At 41.0% G+C, this 18,056-nt stretch overlaps 1 protein-coding gene across 4 annotated transcripts in view; it reads right to left on the bottom strand.

Annotated features, from left to right (window-relative positions):
• LOC117872109 (protein adenylyltransferase SelO-like) overlaps positions 1-18,056 on the bottom strand; it is a 50,701-nt gene that overhangs the window by 23,444 nt on the left and 9,201 nt on the right. For all 4 annotated transcript variants that reach the window (XM_034760194.1, XM_034760196.1, XM_034760195.1 and 1 more), the window contains 8 exons: positions 16,073-16,160; positions 14,364-14,433; positions 12,502-12,574; positions 10,776-10,859; positions 8,835-8,964; positions 8,475-8,519; positions 8,294-8,375; positions 8,110-8,202 (listed from right to left, as the gene is read on the bottom strand). In XM_034760194.1, coding sequence (XP_034616085.1) covers positions 8,110-8,202; positions 8,294-8,375; positions 8,475-8,519; positions 8,835-8,964; positions 10,776-10,859; positions 12,502-12,574; positions 14,364-14,433; positions 16,073-16,160 — 665 coding nt within the window. The remainder of the gene's footprint in view (positions 1-8,109; positions 8,203-8,293; positions 8,376-8,474; positions 8,520-8,834; positions 8,965-10,775; positions 10,860-12,501; positions 12,575-14,363; positions 14,434-16,072; positions 16,161-18,056) is intronic.

Genomic DNA, 18,056 nt, shown 5'->3' with positions numbered 1-18,056 from the left:
ACCCCAAGTAAAAGGGCACCGGGGTCCAGGGCGGGACACGGGGGCCAGAGGACAAGCGGACCACCGGCCTGCAGAGGGCGCTCCAGGACGCTGAAAGAGCTAGTTCCTGGAGACCAGCAGGAGGCGCCGCAGGGGTGAGTCCGCTCTTCTACAAGGTACAACAAATATTATTGGACAGCAGAAAAGATTCCATGAGATATGCTTACCTCCACAAATGGAAAAGATTCAGCCTGTGGTGTGTCCAGAGAAGTTTTCCACCTGTTCATTCTTACCTCTTGATGATCCTTGATTACCTCATAGAACTAAAAAACAGGATTGTCTTTCAGCTCTGTCAAGGTCCGCTTGGAGGCTATAGCAGCCTTCCATTCAGCAGTTGAAGGATTCTTAGTCTTCACCCATCCTACAACTGTAAGATTTCTGTGGGTACTGGGAAACCTTTTCCCCCAAGTTAAGGAACTCACTCCTATCTGGGATTTGAATTTAGTACTTAGATGCCTTATGCTTTGAGCCAAACCTCTTTCCTCATTAATTTATCTTGGAAGACAGCCTTTTTGGTAGCAATCACCTCTGCTGGCAGAATTGGAGAAGTAGGGGGCTCTAATGGCAGATCCTCCATTTACAGTATTTTTCAAGGACAAGGTTTTGTTACAGAGTAACAGCCGTGTTAGTCTGTATCCGCAAAAAGAAGAACAGGAGTACTTGTGGCACCTTAGAGACTAACAAATTTATTAGAGCATAAGCTTTCGTGGACTACAGCCCACTTCTTCGGAAGAAGTGGGCTGTAGTCCACGAAAGCTTATGCTCTAATAAATTTGTTAGTCTCTAAGGTGCCACAAGTACTCCTGTTCTTCTTTTTGCGGATACAGACTAACACGGCTGTTACTCTGTAACAAAACCTTGTCCTTGAAAAATACTGTAAATGGAGGATCTGCCATTAGAGCCCCCTACTTCTCCAATTCTGCCAGCAGAGGTGATTGCTACCAAAAAGGCTGTCTTCCAAGATAAATTAATGAGGAAAGAGGTTTGGCTCAAAGCATAAGGCATCTAAGTACTAAATTCAAATCCCAGATAGGAGTGAGTTCCTTAACTTGGGGGAAAAGGTTTCCCAGTACCCACAGAAATCTTACAGTTGTAGGATGGGTGAAGACTAAGAATCCTTCAACTGCTGAATGGAAGGCTGCTATAGCCTCCAAGCGGACCTTGACAGAGCTGAAAGACAATCCTGTTTTTTAGTTCTATGAGGTAATCAAGGATCATCAAGAGGTAAGAATGAACAGGTGGAAAACTTCTCTGGACACACCACAGGCTGAATCTTTTCCATTTGTGGAGGTAAGCATATCTCATGGAATCTTTTCTGCTGTCCAATAATATTTGTTGTACCTTGTAGAAGAGCGGACTCACCCCTGCGGCGCCTCCTGCTGGTCTCCAGGAACTAGCTCTTTCAGCGTCCTGGAGCGCCCTCTGCAGGCCGGTGGTCCGCTTGTCCTCTGGCCCCCGTGTCCCGCCCTGGACCCCGGTGCCCTTTTACTTGGGGTGCTGCCCCCTGGCAGTAACCCCTCAGTCTTAGGGTCTCCCCTCCCCAGGGAACCCCCACCCACTATTCCCACCTCGCCTCAGTATAAGGCTACTGCCAGTCATCATCTAGCCCCACGCCCTGGGGCAGACTATAATATCAGCCTACTCATCACTGGCAAGGTTGGGTCTGGACCTGCTACCCCTCTCTGGGGCCTTGGACAGGACCCTGCAGCCTGGGGAGTTGCCAGCCTGGAACTCCCCAGCCCCTCTGGCCTTTCCCCAGCCCTGCCTCACTCTAGACACCCTGAGCTTCCCAGCAGCCAGGCCCTTCTCTCTCTGAAGGCAGAGAGAGACTGTTAAGCTCCTGGCTCCCAGCCTCTTATATAGAGCCAGCTGAGGCCTGATTGGGGCATGGCCCAGCTGCGGCTGCTTCCCCAATCAGCCCAGCTTTTAGAGCTGAAGCCCTTTCCAGGGCTGCTTTTACCCTTCAGGGCAGGAGCGGGTGTCCACCCACTACATACCTCCTTAGAACAAGTCAACTGTAGTCCCATGAACCATCAAGGAGCCAAGTTCTGAGACGAAGTACACTCAGGTTGGGATGAAGAGTGCAGCCAGCATCCTGGGAAAAAATGAGGAATGGATGGAAGGCTGATCATCTGACAGATGTTTAGGTGAATCAGGAAAGGATACCATATTTGTCTGGGCCACGCTGAGACTACAACAAGCTTTGTTGTGCTTGATCTTATTGATCGCCTTCAGAATCAGGGTGTTGGGAGAAACACATATGGAAAGCCTTCTGTTCATGCAATGAGGAAGGAATCTCCAAAAGAGAGAGGACCCAATCTCTCCCTTGAGCAAAAGCGTTTGCATTTCTTGTTGGTAACAGTGGCAAAGAGGTCTATTTTTGAACTCCCCAAGTCCAAATTTTGATCAAAAATCTGAGGATCCAACTTCCATTTGTAGTCCTGGGAGAAGTGCCTGCTGAGGTCATCTGCTAACTGGTTCTATATCCCTGGAAGATAAGTTGCTGAAATAAGGTTGCAATTGGCTATGCACGAGTTCCAGAGCTTTACTGCTTCAGCACACAGGGAAGGGGACCTGGCCCATCCCTGTCGGTTAACATAAAATATGCAAGCTATGTTGTCCATGAGACTCTTTATGGATTTGTTCCTGAGTAAAGGGAGGAAGTGGATACATGCATTCCTGACTGCCCTCTGTTCGATGAGATTGATGTGTAGTTGTATCTTTTGGGAAGACCATTTGCCATGTACTGTGAGGGTCCCCCCAAGTGCATCCCCCAGCCCCTCAGGGCTGCATCTGTCGTTATAGTGATAGAGGGAGAAGGCTGAACAAACGGAATCCCTGCACTGACTTTGTCGGTGTCCCTCCACCAACTGAGAGACTCTCCTACCTGATGAGGGACCGACACTAACTTGTTCAAGCTGTGTTTGTTTGGAGTACAAATAGTCCTGAGCCAGCCCTGGAAATATCAAAGGTGGAGCCTGGCACATGGCATCACAAAAGTGTAGGCTGCCATGTGTCTGAGCAATTGAAAACAGCTTCTTTTTGATATCTATGGGCTGATTTGAACCTTTTAGACAAGATTTGCTAACATCAAGAATCCGTTGAGGGAAAGATAAGCCTTAGCTGATATAGTATCCAAGGAGGCTCTTATGAACTCTATTCTTTGTACCGGGTTCAACTTGAATTTCTCAATGTTGAGCTGCAACCCTAGCTCATGGAACAGGGAGCTCATCCTCTTTATTGTGTCAAAAACGTCATTGTAAGACTGGCCTTTGAGTAGCCATTTGTCAAGGCACAGAAAAATGGTTATCTCCGGATGTCAAAGATAAGCTGCGACCACTGCCAGCACATCTGAGAACACTCTTGGGTCAGACAAAAGACCAAACAGAGCACTCAATATTGAAAGTAATCCTGGTCTACTGAAAAGCACAGGAATCATTTGTGAAATGTGTGAATTGCGATATGAAAATAGACATCCTGAAGATGGAGGGCTAAAAATCAATCCCCCGGTTGTAATCACTGAATTATAAATGTAAGTCACACCATCCTGAATTTTTTAGACTTGACAAAAGTTGTTTAGGAGTCTTAGATCTAAAATTGGTCTCCACTGTCTGTTCTTTTTCAGGACCAGAAAGTAGCTGGAATAAAACCCCTTCCCTCTGTACAGAATAGGAACTGGTTCTATTGCACCCATTTGCAGAAGTGAGTTAACTTCTTGCTTTAAGAGGAGAGAGGTCCCTGAAGAGAGATGGGGAAGGGAGGTAAAATGGATAGCATATCCTGATCTTATGATCTCTAGCATCCCTTTGTCTGATGTGATTCTCTCCCATGCAGAAAGAAAATGGGAGAAACAATTTCCAAAGAGTGGAAGATGGGTAAAATGGTGTATGTGTAGCTTGGTATTGAGAGATAGTTCCGGGCCCTTGACCAGTCCATCAAAACTGATGCTTAGATGATAATGATGATGCAGAAGGAGCAGGTGATCTCTTCCTCTGGAACCTTGACTTTTTCTTGAGTGGTTGATACGGTCTCTGAAAACCTGAGAATGAAGTGGGAAGGGATCTTTGTGCAGTTTGGGATCTACTAAATTTTCATTTGTTTGTAGGCGTGTAAATCCCAAAGAATCTTAATGTGGTTCTGGAATCCTTAAGGGTACACAGTGAATCATCAGTGGACTCAGCAAACAGTTTGAGGCCATCGAAGAGAGGTCTTCAACCATGATTTGGACCTCCCTTGGGAATACAGACAGCTAGAGTCAGGAAGTCCTCTGCAGAGATGGATTGAGCGGCAGTATTGGCTGCATCCAAAGAGGCCTGTAGTGACGTTCTAGCTAACAGATGACCCTCATTAACAATAGCTTGAAACTGGTCATGTTGATCATCCAGCAGATGCTCAATAAAGGTGGTGAATTTGGCACAATTTGAGTGATTTTATTTAGCCATGAGAGCTTGATAGTTCACAATCCTAAACTGAAGAGTCATGGATGAATAGATCTTACTGCTGAATAGATCAAAGCATTTTTGGTCCTTATCATATTCCGTGGCCTTCGCATAACATTGTCTGCCATGTTCATTTACTGCCTCCACAACCAAGGACTTTGGTGTTGGATGGGTGAACAGAAATTCAGAGTCCCTAGCCGGGATGTAATATTTTCTTATAGGCCCATTTGCACTTCAGCAGAATCATCGCAGGGGACTCCCAGATGGATTTGGTAGGATCCAATTGAGCCTCATTAGTAGGCAGGTCAACTCAGGTAGAGGGAGTCCATTGGAGGATGTCCAGGAGCTTATGTTGTGACTCCCTGATCTGGAGGGAATCTGCAATGCACTCCATTAACTTTTAAAAGTGTCCAAAGTCGTCAGCCACAGTCAATGTGGGAGGTATAACAGCTTCACCTGAGGAAGATGAAGAAATGTTTGTTTGAGGAGTGACCTCTTTATCTGCCCTGGCCTCCTGCCCCTCAAAGGTGCCTGAGGTAAGAGAGGAGGAGAAGTTGGAGTACAGGAGCTTCTCCCCTGTATTTCCTGAAAGAGAGACTAGGGGCATGGTAAAACTGCTGATGGATCCCAGTAGGCCTCTGAGAAGGACCAAAAGGCATCGGGGGTTGTGATAAATGAAGGGGGGGGGGGCAGTAACTCCCTTTTAAGGACACCCAGCCAGCCAGTTAGCTATAAAATCCCTCTTAGTAGCTGTTCTCTACTTGCTTTACCTGGTAAAGATTTAAAAAAAGTCTCATTGTTATGCATAGGTAAAAGGAAGTGAGTGGGCACCTGACCAAAAGACCCAATGGGAAGGCTTGAACTTTTTAAAATTGGGAAAAAAAACTTTTCCTTTGTCTGTCTGTGGTTGTCCTCCTGGGAAGAGGGGGACAGAGCAGTGATGCTGTAAAAAGCTTGGGGCCAGGTATGAAAAATCATCAGTATCATACCTAGAAACTACTCATTTGAAACCCCAGATATGTAAGTAGATCAGGAAATGTCTAGGAAGACGTGATTAAGTTTATCCCTTTATTTCTTTATGGCTTGTGGATTCCGCTGTGCTAACCCTGGTGCTTTTGTTTTGCTTGTAACCTTTAAGCTGGACCTCAACAAAAACTATTCTTGGTGCTTAATCCTTGTAATAGCTCTTTTAAAATCTAGCAATAGCTGAGTTCCCTGATATATTTTCCTTCCTTTTTTTTTTTTTTTTTTTTTTTAAAATCAAATTGACCTTTTTTAAGATTTTTGTGTCTTAAGAAGTTTGCACATGTTGTTTAATTAGCTGGTGGCAACAGCTAATTTCCTTTTTGTTGTTCTTTTTTTCATCTCTTCCCGGAAGGCGGGGTGTGTGAAAGGGCTTGAGGGTACCCCACAGGAAGGAATTCCCAAGTGAGCCTTCCTGGTCTCTCAAAGAGGTTCTGCACTTGGGTGGTGTCAGCATCTATCAATCCAAGGTCAGATAGAAGTTGCAACCTTGGGAGTTTAATACAAGCCTGGAGTGGCAAGTATTAATTTTTAGAGTCCTTGCAGGCCCCCACCTTCTGCACTCGAAGTGCCAGAGTGGGGAATCAGCCTTGACAGGGGTGGCAACCACTTGTGCTTGAACAAAGTCTGGGATACAAGGGCCTTTGATGCAACTCTCTTATCAGAAGTGTCAGGATGGAAATCCCTGGAGCAAAATATTCAAATTGAAGGAAAATTCCTCCTCTTCAAGAAGGGGAGCTCCGGTAGTCTCTGAAGATGTTGGCGAGTCAAGCGCTACTGGGGAAAGGTCGCATCTCAGTGACTGTGCTTTTCTTGGTACTGATAACCTCCTGGTACCGATCAATAAGGAAGACTCCGGCCTCTCCAAAACAAATAGATCCCTTGAGAATCTGAACTCCTATGATACCGGGTTGGTTTGAAGAGTGGGGCACCATTCCATTGTTGGTACTGAGGGTCTATGCTGTTCTGGCAAGTCCACTCTAGTTGAAATACATGGTACTGATGAAGATGTCTTGGGGAGTGCAGAGACTGGATAAGAGGCATGGTGTCTTCCCGGTACTGACGCCATCTTAGTGGCCAACTTAGATATAGACTTTATCAAAGAAGTTCCGGGTACCGTTTTCTGAGCCTTGGACTGCTTCGATGAAGCATGCTTTTCTTCTGCTGAGCTTGGCGCCTGAGGCACAGGATCTATTCCGAGAGCATCTGACGCCTCAGCCATACCCAAGGTGGGACGCAAGGTCTCCGCAGAAGTCTTGCTCTGTGGAGACTGAGGTCTTTTTGAAGTGGACTCTTTCTGTGGAGAATGACTTTGTTTTCTATTGGTCTTCTCTGTGGATCCACCTCAGGTAAACATGTCAAAGTTGACAGGGCACTGTGTTAATTAAGTGACTGACATCCGGGGGGTCTCCTGACCTGGATCTGAGGCCAGTTGGAGGGAATGCTCCATCATTAAGATTCTCAGTTTTAGCTCTCAATGTTTTCTTGCCCTGCCCTTAAAAGTTGAGCAGATGGAGCACTTATGCGGGATACAAGACACCCCCAAGCAACAGAGACAACGGGAATGCCAGTCACTGAATGGAATGGCCTCCCGGTAAGAGATGCACTGCTTGAAGACTGGAAAGCCTGACATACCCCAGGGCAAAGGAATTTAATATGGGAAGTTTTCCCTTCCCAAAGGGAAAAGGGATCAAGAGAAAGTCCCCCTAAATAAAAAGTAAATAAAATAACTAAAGAAAAAACAATAAACTAAAGAAGGGTAACCAGGCTCAGAAACTTCAAAAGTAAGGCACACTAATGCTCTGTGTTAGGCCCAGGAGGTTGAGAAGGAACTGGGCCAGTTCATCCATGCAGCCCTATACAAATGCTCCCCAGGTTACACAAACCCGACTTACACAAATCCGCACTTACGGAAAAAGTTTCGTAAATTCCGTAAGCTAGAAAGTTTGTTTGTTTGTTTTTGTGCGTAATGGTCGGGTATACGTTCCCAACTTACGCAAAATTCGAGTTACGCAAGGCGTTCTGGAACGGAACGCTTGTGTAAGTTGGGGCCCAAGGAAGCGTAGGTCACATGCATGGGCCAAATGGGCATTACTACCAAAAATCTGATTAAAGGCACAAGGGCATGAGCTCACCTGAAGTGGACACTGCTCGAAGAAGAAATATAAAGTTGGCAGATGTGGGGTCCTTATCTGTAAAGGCTGTAGAATGTAAACTTTGAAGATACCATATATGCTTTATGAAGAACTGCTTTTAGATATCTCTATACTAACAAAAGTAGTTTTTTCCCCACTAATATTTCTGCTGTTTAAACATATACACTTAAAAGCAATAAAACATGTTAGGAGATGGAGTTCTCTTAGCAATCCTTTCATCTAATGTGGCTGAAGGTGCTCAGAAGACATACCTGATGTATGCAGGCATTCATGCAAGTGAAGTTGTGTGGGGATATAGTTCTGTTAGTGTCCATGTTATGCCTGTAACTGAAAATTTGATGCATGCAGTTTTCACTATGTACCCTTAATTACTCACTTATTCATTCCATACTTGCCTAGGTGAGCTCAAAGGCCAGTAAGATGTTCCTAAAATATCATGTATTAATTAATACCTGAGGAATACGGAGCTCTTTTAGCTGGTCTTGAGTAATCTCACTGAGCTGCCGAAATGCCATTGTAAAATCAGCCTTTGTATCTTCCATGAGCTAATGAAATTAAATACATTTCTATCAGTATTTTTAAAATATTAGACATCAGTTCAAATATCCCCAAAAGAATGACCAATAATAAACTCACTTTTAGGAGAAATGCAATCAAATAGTTATCATCCTCACTCTCCCCAAGGAGACCCAATTTTGCTCTAAATAGTTCTGTAAAACTGAAAGTAGTAACAGAAATTATGAAGGCAAAGAAATTGTTCCGAAAACATATTCTATCGTATATGCTTCTTTAAAATCTGAGTTATGGAAGTACATACCGGGTATAATAATGCTCAGAGTATCCCTCCAGAATCTGGAAAGCACTATAAAAGTAAGGAAATATCAAATCCTATTGACCAACAGTAATACCAAAGATACAATTCAGCTTCACATTCAAGTGTGAAACCTTCCTCTGGCTTGTACCTATTTATGAAAAACTTCCCTCTTACCCCATTTTGGTATTTTTTTTATTTGTTTTAAAAACAGTCTTGTTTGGCCTGTAACATATCCAGAAAATACTTTCTGTTTAGAAATCAAACTTCCTAAAAAGATAGCCCCCTTTTCTCCTACACATATGGCCATTATAGCATATCTCTCTAGTTCTTTTAAGTGTGAAGATATTTTTAAGGATAACTTACAGCTGCTTTTGTCTGCGATCCAATACAGGTTTTAGAGCTTGTAACAGCTTGTTCAGATTAAACATCCCAACATTTGCTTGGTTTCCTATTTTATACCTCCTTTCATCATCAGATGTGTTTGGAACAAAATCTGTTTGAAACAAAACATCACATTTCTACAACAGATTAATTAGAATAAACAACCAAAGTTAAAATATTAAACTAGGCTAATTTTTCATATTTACACAGCAAACTAATAGAAGTCCTGCAAGCACTAAATATTAACTCAGAGTACTCCAAACACAAGAATATTTATTTACACTGGATTAGCCCAAGATCTAACCAGATCTAGCCAGAGTAAGGAAAACATTCTTAGAGCACAAGTTCCCAGATGGTCACAAGTGTTGTTTTCCTACTTCAAGACACAGAATAAATTCAGATATTTAAACAGCCATTTTTTTTTACACTCTGAATAATGTTTTTCAGTATTCTTTAATATAAATAATGCTACTATTAAATATCATATGGTTAGATGCCTAGGGATTCCAGTCTTCCAAACAACAATATATTTTAAGATGTAATCTAAGTAAATGAGATGCATATATTTTTAAGTAGCCTAGTGACACTAATTATCTGAACATAAAGATTAATTCAAAATGTATATAATTATATATTTGCTTCTGAAATATTTAGGGCTAAAATGTTCCAGCACAAGAAAGTCCACTTTGAGGAGTGGCGAATAGGCAAATACATACCCTTAATGAAAGGCATAATGCATCCAGGAGCAAAGGTTAAACATAGCCACAGCATCAACCTCAGAAATGATACAGCATGCATGTCTTGTCCAGAACAGGGCCAGCTCTGCTGGTCGTTGTCTATGAGGGGAAAGGCTGCCGTCCTGGATCCTCCTTTGTACTCTCTGAGGAAGCTACTACCAGAAGCAATACCAATGGGGATCAGCCCCGGCACTCAGAAGGAAACAAGGACTGTGACTAGGAACAGCATCTCAGAGTTGGTGTCAAATAGGAATTCTACTTTGTTTGATTCATTGTTACTAGAGGTGGGCCCAAAACACTACTTCAAATGCAACCCCATTCTCCTCCCCAGCCCACCTACATAACTGTGAATTTTGGGAGCTGAGGCACATGTTCAAACCTGAATCCCCAGATCTACATCCACTCCTCTGGCTTGGCTTCAGGGAAAGAAAGAAAACTAGAAGAGCCTCTTTTAAGGTTCCAGCTGAGATATGCCCAAGGTGTACAAGATCAGATTTCAGGAGATTTTCATCATTTGAGCCTGAAATCTTATGAAAATAGACAGTGAGATTTCAACACCGTTGAGCCTGACCCCCAGCCATGATTTGACTTCCAAACCCCAGCCTAAATGTAATGTACATCTGAACACCATCTTCTGGACCTATGTCTATTTATTACAGATGGAGAGAGTAATGTAATTCATGCTTTCAATGAAAGATTTACAGTAGAGTGTCATAACTGGGCAGATTTGACTCCCTCCCCCCGCCCCCAGATTAACGGTTATGACTGTAAAGTCAAAATGATAAAATATGACAGATTTTGCTTTTGGCTACTTTTAGTTGTATTCAATTTTTACAGATTTTTCTTGATTTCTGCTATAGCATCTGGGAATCTGATGAATGTCAGTATGAGAGATTCTTCATGGAAATGGGTTTAGTAGTAATATACATTATCTGCAAGTTTTTTAGTGTACAGTTTAAAATATAATTTGTATAATACACAGTAAGACTACTCTCTGATCTAAAATGCAACTAGATGCACAAAATTTATTTTCTGACCAATGTACATGCAGTACACATATGCAGAATCCATGTGCTAATAATGTTAATAACTTTCTGAGCAAACAAAAATTATATAACTTAACACAATAAGAAGGAATTTCATGTCCAACACAAAAGGTATATTCAAATACATGTGCTATACTCACTTGGATCATAGGACTCCATAAAACCAAATGGACCATAATCTATTGTTATGGATAACAAACTGAAGTTATCTGTATTGCACACACCTAGAATTAATCAACAACAAAAAAACAACTATCAAAACAATAAAGCTGTTTAGTCTAGACACTGCTGATTTATCAAAAACAGAAAATTTGCTGAAAAGCCTAGATTATGGTGGATCTAAATTACAATATCTAAAGTTGGGCCCAGCAGATGAGAGTCTGGATTTTAAGCTAAATCCCTTGTTCCCAACCTTGCAGGCATTTTATATATCAAAACTGAAAACATCTGATGTCTCTGTGATATCACATCTGGTTTCTATGCCTATATGGCACTGTCTTCTTTTACTTTCAGTGGCAACATTGAGGAACTATGACTACCTCATGTACATTTGATCAATTATTTTCCTTTCCTTGTGAGTTGTGTGCGCTATATTAGCAATATCATGCTGATTCTCCTTATGGGGTATAATTCTGAAACAAAGTTTCATAGCACATTGATAGTACAGTGGTTTTCCAAATAAACAAGTATTCCTATGATGCTGTACCAATAAATTCATGTATCAGTGAATTTAGGTACTGATATGGCCCCACCAATGCACTATCTGACTATATAAGATAGGATCTAATGAAGGCATCACAAACTCATGCCAATTACATGACACCAACATGTGGTCTTTGCATATATTACAAAACACTATTATATGCACTAGTGCTACGTCAGTGCAACTGTCTTTCAAAAACAACCACTGTATTGTATCATCTAAAGTGTTCACTTTAAAAAAAATCCAGTAGACTGACCGAAATAAGTAATATTGATACAACTGTGTTCTTTGCCACCAACCAGCAACCCTTCTTAAAGAATTTTTTGAGAAGCCCATGTACTATGCCAGTCTTTTGCCTCTTCATAATCTGTCTGCACTTTGAAAATCAAAACATCTCTTGACTCTGTCAGAGAAAATTTGCAGAAGTGCTAAACAATAACAGGGGTATTGTTGTAGGCAAAAATGCCAAAAAGATTGAAATAAAGGACAAAAAGAGAAGAAGTAAACATGACGAAGCAAAAGCCATTATTAAGCATATGTAAGGACCTTCATTTTTTATTTTTACCGATCTCTATCAAAAAATCCCCAGGTTTTACAAAAGCTAATTTTTTTTTTGTTTTTTACTGATTTTCACCTGAACTTTGAACCCTTCAAGTACATGAAAATACTAATTATCTTAAGAAAATCCAATACATTATATTAGATAAATGTGTTAATGCTAATAATAAATTAATCTAAGTGTAAGTGTGGGGCTGTCTGTTAACGTAAGGCAATGTCCTGGAAGATACACACACGGACGCATGCACACATGTGCATATACCTACGTACTGTTAATATACAATTCATGAAATAAACCACAGTATTAAACTATTTTAAACTTTCAATACTCTTACTTTTCTCTACTTGTTGCTATTTTCCATCCTCCTGTCCCCCACAATATTAACCCTGATAATTACCCAAAAAACTGTGACGTTAGTTTTTTGCACCGTTTTTAACTCGTTTTTTAAATTTTTTAACAAACACGGATACATTCTAGGGAATTTAAACAAAACAAATACCAAAACCAAAAGGCTTTGAGTTTATTACGGGTAAAGGGACTTTTAACAGACCTTAATATTTTACAATTACCACACCAATAATTTAATTGAGCTATCATTGCTTACCATGAGCAAATCCCACTGACATCCACAATGCCATCAGATTTGCAGTCTCCAATACCACTCTAGAGAAAAAGTCCTGAAATCAAATACATTTTTCACTTCAAACCCTTTCATTAATAAATACGAATAAACAGTATGTTATCAAATATATAATTTATTTAAAAATAACAGTTGGCACATTATACTGTTTTCTTTTTAATATTTGGGCACATCTTTTTTATGCCTGTCAGAACTTTTACATGGCACTCTCAATGAGTTGGCTGCCTGATGATCTTATCCAAGAACACCCAGAGCTGTGTGACAATGCACAAATTCAGCTGCAATTGCAATAATGCTAAAACGAAAGTGTTATAGTAATGATATTGCATTTATTTAGGGTACAGCATGATCCTGCACTCCATCACTAGTCTATGATTAGTATACGAAGGGCCTAAGGGGAACAAACATTAATGGAGAATGGGATATTACCGTAATAAATATCAGAGGGGTAGCCATGTTAGTCTATATCCACAAAAACATCAAGGAGTCCAGTGGCACCTTAAAGACTAACCGATTTATTTGGGCATAAACTTTTGTGGGTAAAAAGCCCACTTTTTCAGATGCATGGAGTGAAAATTACAGATACAGGCATAAATATATATTGGCACGTGAAGAGAAGGGAGTTACCTTACAAGCGGTACATGTACATGGCAGAGGGGCATTGCTGGCACATGATGGCATATATCACATTAGTAGATGTGCAGGCGAATGAGCCCCTAATGGTGTGGCTGGGTCCTATGATGGTGTCGCTAGAGTAGATATGGGAACAGAGAAGGCAATGGGGTTTGTTACAGGGGTTGGTTCCTGGGTTATTGTTTCTGTGGTGTGGTGTGTAGTTTGCTTTTGGCATTTGCTTCAGGTTGGGGGGCTGTCTGTAAGCAAGGATTGGCCTGCCTCTCATGGCCCCACAGTATGCCAACATTTTTATGGCTAACTTAGGACAACATTTCCTCAGCTCTCGTCCCTCACGCCCCTCCTCTACTTATGCTACATTGATGACATCTTCATCATATGGACCCAAGGGATTCCACCTGGATTTCAACAATTTCTTGAACAGCTACTAATGTGATATATGCCATCATATGCCAGCAATGCCCCTCTGCCATGTACATTGTCCGGTTTGGCCAGTCTCCACGTAAAAGGATAAATGGACATAAGGAATGGTAACATACAAAAGCCAGTAGAACACTTCAATCTCCCTGGTCATTCAACAACAGATTTAAAAGTAGCCATTCTTCAACAAAAAAATTCAAAACAAAGAGAAACTGTAGAGCTACAATTCATTTGCAAACTTAACACCATCAATTTGGGCTTGAATAGGGACTGGGAATCCCAAAAGCAATTTTCCCTCTCTTGGTATTGACACCTCCTCATCAATTATTGGGAGTGGACCACATCCACCCTGACTGAATTGGCCTTCAACATTGGTTCTCCACTTGTAAGATAACTCCCTTCTCTTCATGCGCCAATATATATTTTTGCCTGTAGCTGTAATTTTCACTCCATGTATCTGAAGAAGTGGGCTTTTTACCCACAAAAGCTTATGCCCAAATAAATCTGTTAGTCTTTAAGGTCCATTGGACTCCTCGTTGTTTTCAAAATGAAAATGTTTGTGTAAAGTAACACAGCAGGAAAAGACAATCTTCATACTTGAAGGGAGAACTGTGAGAATATTGAAGAATAATATTTGCAAACATCTGTTTAATTAAAAACTGCAAGTCCACTTCAGTGATATTTGCAACATTTTAAATTTATTTTATATTGTTAATACAAATGATGTTTTGTTGACAATATGCATGCAAAGTGAAAGTCTCTCTCATACTCACCAAATATCTATTTGAATCATTCATATTTACTGATGGAAAATGTTCTTGTATGACAAAGTCTAGCAGTGTCCTGAAAAAAAGAATCAAGAGTTCTTTAAGCAAAACCAGTATTTTTAGGACTGATGTGCCAAAGAGATGACTAATCAGTTTTATTCTCCACATTAAAGGGCTGATCAAAGCCCAGTATAGTCAATAAAGAAATACCCATTAACTGAAATGGATAAGACCCTAATGGAATCCGTTAGCAATAAAACTTAATATTTCACACACAGAACATGATTAGAAGCAGTCACGTTATGTTAAAACAACTCCAAGTATTAAATTCTCTGACTAGAGCACAATATTTGTTTACATGCCTGTATAACATTTTCTGACAAACTGGTTTGGTTATAAGAAAAAAATCACTACCAGGCAAAGTTCTGAGTCGAGTTTCTCCACACAGAACATTTTTATGGCTGAATTATAAACCCTTATAAAAAACAGCTATTTACCACAGTATAATACGGTTCTCCAAGAACTGCCTATATGGGTCCTGACAGCAAGTGACATGCAGGTCCTAGGTGCCTTAGCTTGGAACTTTCTCAGAAACTACTGACTGGGACTGTACACATATAAACTAAGGGTACGTCTATACTTACCTCCGGGTTCGGCGGTAAGCAATCAATCTTCTGGGATCGATTTATCGCGTCTTGTCTAGACGCGATAAATCGATCCCGGAAGTGCTCGCCGTCGACGCCGGTACTCCTGCTCCGCGAGAGGAGTACACGGAGTTGACGGGGGAGCCTGCCTGCCGTGTGTGGACCCGCGGTAAGTACTTTATAGTTCGAACTAAGGTACTTCGACTTCAGCTACATTATTCACGTAGCTGAAGTTGCATATCTTAGTTCGAACTGGGGGGTTAGTGTGGATCAGCCCTAAAATCCTATATAGCACAGCTTCAACCATAATTCAGTTCCTTCCACAAATTAAAAATCTGCTGTAAGATTTCAAAATAAAGGGGACAGAGGGCAGGAAGCATGGATCCAGGCAGGCAATCATCTTAACAACTGCTTACTATTGTAAGTAACTGCTATTTCTTCTTTGAGCACTACCTGCATGAGTCCCTACTGTAGGTGATTAGCAATCAGTCTATAGATTCAAAGGAGGAAGATCTGAGGAATCTTACTTGATTAAAGATCACAGAACAGCTCTCTCAAACTGAGCAACAAAACTGCTTAAGGGACAACATATTTTAATGATGAGAAAACTATAGTATTGTTAAAAAGCCTATAATAGTTCTGCAATAGTTTGTTACCCACATATATTATTCCCTTTTAATCCTGCATGCTGCTGGAAAACACATATTGCAGAACGTACTTCTGTTATTGTTATATTTCATATTTATATTACAGTAGCACACACAGGCCTCTATGAAAACTTTTACATACTGCAGCCCTGATCCAAAAAAACGTATACAATTGCTTAGTTAATGGGACTACTCGTATATAAATTTAAGCCCGTGAGAATGTTTTTGCAAGGTCAAGGCCAAACAGCTAAATGCAGCCCTTATCATGAATATCTGGCATTTGAATCTTTATTAGTATTTCTTTCCTTATAAATAAATAGCAAAATCAGGTGAATCAGTCCAATAAGTGATCTTCTTAAATTACTACTGTACATACATGTTTGAATAGGTTTTATTGATATTACTATGAAGATTTCATTCTAACCTTTGCAAGTCCAGTTCCCCAGAATGAGCTAAAATTTCCAAGGAACCTATACGAAACCACGATTTGGCAACACGCAGGACTATTGCACCTTAAACATAAACATATATGTTAAATTTAAATAGAGTATCAGCAAGTTAAGATAACCAATGCAGCAACAAGAATATATATGTACACACACAGAAATATGCATATATATATATATATAAAAAGCAATGCATGTGTATGTTTGTATATATACACAAACATACACATGCATTTTTATAAATAAACAGATAAAACAACTAAAAATCAAATGAGTGTGTGTACATTAAATCCTGCACAAATATTTTAACACTGTTTAATTTGCTTGAAAATGACTGACACATATAAACCCATTTAAAAAGGAACAGGAGCTTATATGATATAAAAAAATGTGCATTTAATCCCAAGAAGAAAAAGGGAAAAATGAGTAAGAAGCAAACAATGAAGAGGAAAATGGAAGAGACAAAAGAAATGAAACAGAGGGAGTGAAGGGCCTAAATTTCAAAAGTGATTAGTGGTTTTGGGTCCCTATTCACTTTTGAAAATTTAAGCCTAGAAGCACACAAATTAAAGGTTCAAGAAAAAGCATCCAGTCAGAAATAGCATCACTGGTCACACAATGCTAATTCAAACAGAGGAATATAGCAGGATTGTTATGGAGGGCCCTAATCAACTAACTTAAAGCAGAGAAATAAGACAAACATACTAAAAGAATAAAGGGGGGAAAGAGAAAAGTCTTCTCTGGGCATTGCTATGTTCCAGATTTTTCCGTTAATCTATTGCAAGTTGCATGCCTCTTAGAATCATAGAATATCAGGATTCAAAGGGACCTCAGGAGGTCATCTAGTCCAACCCCCTGCTCAAAGCAGGACCAATCTCCAACTAAATCATTCCAGCCAGGGCTTTGTCAAGCCTGACCTTAAAAACCTCTAAGGAAGGAGATTCCTTCCTCCCCAGTATCAGAGGGGTAGCCGTGTTAGTCTGAATCTGTAAAAAGCAACAGAGTACTTTGGGGAAACTGAGGCAGAGATGCTCTCTGTCAGCTGTGTTCTTCCCTTGCAATTGCATGTCCTGAATAAAGCTGTCTCTGATTTTGTTGCTTCCAACTTGAGAGTGAAGTTAGTTTCTTCCACACTACCCTCCAGCGTATCTACCACTCCTCCTAGTTTAGTGTCATCTGCAAACTTGCCGAGGGTGCAATCCACACCATCCTCCAGATCATTAATGAAGATATTGAACAAAACCGGCCCCAGGACCGACCCTTGGGGCACTCCGCTTGATACCAGCTGCCAACTAGACATCGAGCCATTGATCATTACCGTTGAGCCCGATGATCTAGCCAGTTTTCTATCCACCTTATAGTCCATTCGTCCAGCCCATACTTCTTTAACTTGCTGGCAAGAATACTTGGGATACCGTATCAAAAGCTTTGCTAAAGTCAAGGAATAACACGTCCACTGCTTTCCCATCATCCACAGAGCCAGTTATCTCATCACAGAAGGCAATTAGGTTAGTCAGGCATGACTTGCTCTTGGTGAATCCATGCTGACTGTTCCTGAACACTTTCCTCTCCTCGAAGTGCTTCAAAATTGATTCCTTGAGGACCAGCTCCATGATTTTTCCAGGAACTGAGGTGAGGCTGACTGGCCTGTAGTTCCCCAGATCCTCCTTCTTCCCTTTTTTAAAGATGGGCACTATATTTGCCTTTCTCCAATCATCCTGGACCTTCCCGATCGCCACGAGTTTTCAAAGATAATGGCTCTGCAATCACCTCAGCCAATTCTCTCAGCATCTTTGGATGCATTAGATCTGGACCCATGGACTTGTGCATGTCCAGCTTTTCTAAACAGTCCTTAACCTGTTCTTTCACACTGAGGACTGCTCACCTCCTCCCCATATTGTGTTGCCCAGGACAGCAGTGTGGGAGCTGACCTTGTCTGTGAAGACTGAGGCAAAAAAAGCA

The sequence above is a fragment of the Trachemys scripta genome, chromosome 2, assembly GCF_013100865.1.
Source record: "Trachemys scripta elegans isolate TJP31775 chromosome 2, CAS_Tse_1.0, whole genome shotgun sequence".
Taxonomy (NCBI): Eukaryota; Metazoa; Chordata; order Testudines; family Emydidae; genus Trachemys; species Trachemys scripta.
Note: the sequence above shows the minus strand (reverse complement) of the source record. Positions and strands in the feature narration are given on the sequence as shown.